This window comes from Fulmarus glacialis, unplaced genomic scaffold (genome assembly GCF_000690835.1).
Source record: "Fulmarus glacialis isolate BGI_N327 unplaced genomic scaffold, ASM69083v1 scaffold7190, whole genome shotgun sequence".
Classification (NCBI taxonomy): Eukaryota; Metazoa; Chordata; class Aves; order Procellariiformes; family Procellariidae; genus Fulmarus; species Fulmarus glacialis.
Genome location: NW_009188263.1, coordinates 23,748 through 29,747, shown reverse-complemented (window position 1 = coordinate 29,747; position 6,000 = coordinate 23,748). Strand labels below are relative to the sequence as shown.

The 6,000-nt window shown below is 46.2% G+C and overlaps 1 protein-coding gene across 1 annotated transcript in view; it reads left to right on the top strand.

Annotated features, from left to right (window-relative positions):
• The window catches only part of HK1 (hexokinase 1), a 29,327-nt gene that overhangs the window by 19,549 nt on the left and 3,778 nt on the right, over positions 1-6,000 (top strand). Inside the window, exons 10-14 of the mRNA XM_009577904.1 lie at positions 195-358; positions 462-581; positions 1,875-1,970; positions 2,932-3,031; positions 5,416-5,599. Of these exons, the coding sequence (XP_009576199.1) occupies positions 195-358; positions 462-581; positions 1,875-1,970; positions 2,932-3,031; positions 5,416-5,599 (664 nt within the window). The remainder of the gene's footprint in view (positions 1-194; positions 359-461; positions 582-1,874; positions 1,971-2,931; positions 3,032-5,415; positions 5,600-6,000) is intronic.

Genomic DNA, 6,000 nt, shown 5'->3' with positions numbered 1-6,000 from the left:
GTTGGTTTAAAACAAAACAAAACCAAAAACTACAAAAAGAAAAAAGGGCTGGAATAATCAAAGCAGCATCTAAAATCCTCCTTTGATGAAGATCTTCCCAACTGAGAGTTTCTAAGAGAAGAGATTTTATATCAAAATGCTTTCTGGGGAAAGCACTTTTAAAAATTTTGCTTATGGTTCTTTAAATACACACGCATATTCTTTTACAGAGAATGGAGACTTTCTGGCACTTGACCTTGGAGGGACAAACTTTAGAGTTTTGCTGGTGAAAATCCGCAGCGGTAAAAGGAGAACAGTTGAGATGCACAACAAGATCTATGCCATTCCTATAGAGGTGATGCAGGGAACAGGAGAAGAGGTGGGTATTTGTGTTTCTCTTTGGCAGCACTGCTACTTTTTAAATACCTTCTTAAGAGCGTGTAACATGTACAACTTCAAATGCATGACTTTTCTCTTTAAAGCTGTTTGATCACATCGTTACCTGCATTTCTGACTTCCTGGATTATATGGGGATAAAAGGCGCACGTCTTCCTCTTGGCTTCACGTTTTCCTTCCCTTGCAAGCAGACCAGTCTGGATGCTGTAAGTTCCTTAGTATTTTTTGAATCTGCTTTTGGGCTTATGCTAGCCCTGATTTCTCTACCTTCGTATCATCTATGTGACACTTACAGGGAGGTTGTACAAGGGGAGGGTTCATGCTCTGACCCTGACCAGTACAGCTGCTCCTATAAATAATTCCTTTAAAGGTAGTAATGCAAATGCTGCTCAGGCCATGGCTGTGACAGATAAGAGCATTTAAATTTTCCATGATGGCGATATCTCTTTTTTAAGGCATCATGTTTTTTCCAATCGTATAAACCTGCGAGACTGTGGTACTTCCCGAGTTTTGTGAGCAGTAAGCAAAAGTCCATCCCTGCTGCCAGCTCCTGTTCCCCAGCTGATGTGGTTTCCCCGGATGGAGCGGATGGACCAGGGCCCGCTCGGCTATGTCACCCTGCGGGTGACAGTGTAGCCTGCAGCGTGTCCCTGTCTAGCGTACCCTTTTTCTCTTTGCTTTCATGTTTAACTTCTTCACTGCCACATACTTCCACCAACTCCACCTGTGCAGCTGTTAATAGTTTCCTGTCTACTTAGCACTTTTTTTGAAGAAAGACATACTTTCTGTCACAGGTTTTTTTTTTTTTTTGAGTTTGTTGTTTCTGTCACACTTTTTTTTTTTTGAGTTTGTTGCATTGCTCTGGAAATTTGGAGACCAAGCATGATTAGTAGTTTTAGATGCAATTTCACATATATAAAGAAATATTCCTTTTCATAGAGACTCTTCTGTATAACCTCACACTAAAGCATTTGAAATGTCAAGTGTACAGAATAACATTTGAGTCTTAGCGAAAATAAGATGAGTATTCATATGTAAGGAAGGAGGAAATAGGCAGTGATGTTAGGAGCAGCATTCAAATGTCCAGCTCTAAAATGCTGTCATCTTGCTGATGATAGGAGGCTTGGTCAAGCCAGGGAGACTTTGGAGTGTGACTGAGAGAGAAGACAGGTTGTTCAGCAAAACGTAGCACCCATCTTGGTGAATACTGGAGAACCTTCTCCTTGAGCTGAGGGCTTCTATGAGACCATGTACCAACTGGCCGTAAATATTCATGGCAATTTGCTGGGACCGTGGGGTTGGAGCTGCGGTGTGCGATAATCTGCGGTCACCTGCGTGAAGCGTTGTGATTTTGTGCTTTTACGGGCTGGGGAGGTGAGCAAATGCAGGGAAGTTATCAGATAGAAATGCCCAGTGATCGTCCCTTAGAGGATTGTAGGATTTTTGGGGCAATCTGTAGTGCACCAGGAAACTTGATAACCTGTTTTCTTTCTTTTTAGGGTATCCTTCTCAACTGGACAAAAGGCTTCAAAGCTACAGACTGCGAGGGAGAAGATGTGGTGTATTTGCTAAGAGAAGGAATTAAAAGAAGAGAGGTGATTCTTCCTTTTGTTTTTCGTTTTCTTTTTCTCCTCCTACTTCTTCTTCCCCTGCAGACTTGCCAGACCTCGTGGGCCAGGCTGGTTTCCTCGCGCAGGGTTTGTGTGCCTCCTGTCCTGCACAGAAGGTGTTTGCCTTGCAGCAGCCCCCGACGCCGTGTGGCTGCGCTGGCTCTGATGCTGACATGTAGCCTGACCACCACGTAGGATGGTCTAGAGGGTGTGCAGTGGAAACGGGAGAGTTCAGCCACCAAACCAAAATTGCTACTCAAAATGAGCCACACTGGGGATTTTGTTTCATTGCTTGTTTTTTTTCCCCAAAGACTTCTAACTTGCTAAATTTGGTAGAAGGCTTCTTTCAAACCCTGTGGCAATTTTCACTGCATCAGAGCATGGAGAAGGCAAGAGTTTTCAATGTAGTGACTGCAGGAATCCACCTCAGTGCACGCTGTATGACAGTGTTCCCCCCTCCCAACTCTTGTTCTTGAAAAAGCCTCAAGCAGCTTAGCTGAATCTTTCTAGGAAGGGAAGAAAAACAGCCTGAGGGAGAGCATTAATTTTAGCAGAGTTTTATCAGCAAGTGAAAAGAGGATCTTAAAAACCTTTGCTGCTGGATTTGCTACTGCACTGCTGTAATATAGAATGGTGATAGCCCTCTACCATGTGCCTATATACAAGATCTGTACTTAAATATATCTAAGCCAAAGAGAACAGCCAGGAATACACTTTCTTCTGAAGACATAGTCTATTGTAGGTAGAGCATGCGAGGAGCCTTAGCTACCTGCTAGTAGATTAAGTTCCTATTTCTGCATGTGTAAAATCAGGCTGGTACTTTCAGTTGTTTGTTTCCAGTGTACTTTGACAGAGTTCCCAATGATGTACTCCTTTTCTGTCCTCTTTGGTGTGAGGGGTTGCCCCAAACCCAGAGTTCTCACTGTTTTATTTCTCTGTTCCGAAGGAGTTTGACTTGGATGTGGTGGCTGTGGTGAATGATACAGTGGGCACAATGATGACTTGTGCCTATGAAGACCCAAACTGTGAAATCGGGCTCATTGTGGGTATGTGTTAGAGCTGCTTTTTATTTGGCACTTTTTTATTAAACAGCACGTCGACACATCTGTCTGTATTCTCGTGGAGGCATCCCTGTGGTTAACTGAAAATATAGCTAGGGTGCCCAGGAGTGAAAGATTTTGAGATGAACAGCTGTCCCTTCAGAAGCAGGCTGCGTGAAGGAATTAAGAGCAAAATTCAACAGCCAGCTTAGTTCTGTGCACGATCAGTTGAGATAGGCCCAGGCTGTAATGCTGAACAAATCCTGCCTGTTTTAACTGGGAAGGCACTGTGCTGCTTGGGAAGCGAGCAAACGTGGGCTCAGGTAGCCTCACCAGCTCCTGGAGTATCTGTTAGTTTAGCCTGCCAAACTGTTCAGGTAGCCCACAGCTTCCCTTGAGCATGTGGTCTCTCAGAATAAACTTGTAAAGCACACCCACAATTCCCAAATGGCATATGATGGAAAGCTCTGATAGACAAAGTGCAGCGACTGACGGCTCCCTTTCCAGCAGTGAGACAGCTGAAATAATTCCACAGGTGACTGCCGATGCCTTTGCAAATGCCACGCTTGGGGTGCCTGTGGCACAAGGTGGTGTGAATTCCCAAAGCTCTCCAGAGAAATGAGTTTTCAGTGGGAGAGAAGGGGACGAGGCACCTGCAAGCTTTAAGAACGCTTTCAGTCGCGAGGTGCCTTGTAGGAAAATAAAACGCCACCGATTTCTCCTCCAGACAGTTGGAAAATGTCCAGGATGAGTCAGCACAGTAGTGTGTGGGTAGGAAACCGTGTCTGCGCAGCTCCGTTGGTGGCATGTTTTCCAGGACAGAGTTTCCCTGCGGGAAGGACAGCGTGTCCTTGGGGTGCTGAGAGCATCCTCTGAGGACCGTCTGCTGCCAGATACGCTCTCCAGCCAGCGTGTTGGTGTGCAGAGCAGAGGGTTGGAGGTGGCCTGGGTACATCTGGGATAATGAGAGCAAAAGCCCTGGGGCTCTGACAGCTCCTTCTGCGCTGCCTGAATTGCCTTGGCCAGACTGACGGCGCTCGCCGAGGAGCCTGCATGAGCCGGCAGTCGCCCTGCTCTCCCCAGTGCAGGGAGGTGGGTGAACTTTCCCGCTGTTGCTTGGCAGGGAAAAATATTCTTGCAAGGGCAAGTTCACGTCACGCTGGTGCCCTGTCTCTGCCCAGTGCCACCTCTCCTGCCCAGGAGAGCCGATGCTTTGAGTCTCTGCTGCTGAATACTTCGGAAACAGCCACTGATGAGACCAGGTCTCTGCTTTTCATCTGCTGGCAACTGGAGGTCATCTAAAAGCCTGTCAGTCTAACAGCCCGTGTTTAATAGGTATCCACATATTCAGGCAGCCCTTACTTAGCTCATTCTGGATGACGAGACTTGGCGTTGGGAGGTTGGCCAGTGCTGATGGTCCACAACTGGGTTTGGTCTAGTTTGGTCCTGCAAACCTGGGTCTCAGTCTGCAAGCCCAGACTTTCCCCCCCAAACCCTGTGCTGTGTCTCAGCTCTCCTGCAGCAGGGAAGTACTGTGGGAGAATCTATTTTTGCTCAGGCTTTATTGATATAGTACCCTAAAAAATCGCAAAGGAAAACAGACTTGCTGATGTAATTGGTGCATAATCTGTGATGCAGGGTTAAATGAGTGTTTGGTAGGCAACTTCAAGAAAACTTTTGCCCCAGGTAGGGGCAAAAGCTATCCTCTCTTTGCTAATAAAGCTTTGCTCCATAAGGCCTCTGTGTACATGGAGCGCTTTGTAACTGCCACGCTCCTTAGGATCCCCTTTAAGCAGAATCAGATATGGCATCATTTCAACATGGAAGTAACCTTCCTGCCAGAGAAACTATTTAAGCAATTTGAATCAGAAAAAGAGCAAGCAAGAACTAAAAAATACCCTGGAATTAGCTGGTAAAACCCCTGGGGTTTTCTTTTCCTGATGCCTCAGAACTTGCTGAGGTTTTCAGTTTGGCAAATTTTCCCCTGAATTTTGTGGGTCCATGGGCTTTGTGGAAGGTGGTTCCTAACTTCAAAATCCAGCTGGTTGCTTGCTGCGGTTTTGGGTTCAGGAGCACGTGAGGGTTGGTGTGCCAAAAGTGCCGCACTGCTGCTCCTCCCTGTAGCATGGGACCCTCAGCCCAGCTGGCCTGGGTGAGCCTCTTCTTCCCGGAGCCACCCTGAGCGCTGCACCACTGAAGTAATATTCTCCCTCAATTCAGGATTATTGAAGAGTGGGGTTTTTTTGTGACATTTCAAATGATGATTTGACTTCATCATTCAGAAAAAGCACATTCAAGATCCCCCAGCAGGTTTTGTCAGGGCTGTCGTGCTTGTTCTAGTGTTGTTTTGTTCCAAACAAAAGAGTAATTTCAGTGTTTTCTTCTTTCAGGAACTGGCAGCAATGCCTGTTACATGGAAGAGATGAGAAACATAGAGATGGTGGACGGTGAGCAAGGACGGATGTGCGTGAACACGGAGTGGGGAGCGTTCGGGGATAATGGATGCCTGGACGATATCAGGACAATATATGACAAAGCGGTTGATGACTATTCACTAAATGCTGGAAAGCAAAGGTACTGCGGGATAAATGGTGCGCTAAGTATAAGCCAGGCTGCCTTAAATGCTTTTAAGAGAGAATTGGATTTCTCGCAGTTGGAGAAGGGAGAGGTTAAGAGTCAAAAATGACTGCAGCCCTGCTATCCTGTGGGATCTCCCTCTTCTGTGCTTTTCCGGATCGCTGCTTTTTTGCAGCTTATTTGCTGCCATGGGACTGCAGCAGGGTTTTTGGTGAGAACTTCAACAGTCTTGAAATTACTAAGAGACCCTTTTTCTCATCCTGTGTTGTACTGGGGGGGTTAAGATGGCCTGTCATTCTTTTGCTCTTGGTCTCAGTTTAATCTCTTTTAGAGAGAGAACTCTCTTTGTAGAGGGCTCTACCTCTAGAAATCCTCAGCCTAGACCAGCCAGCATGGTT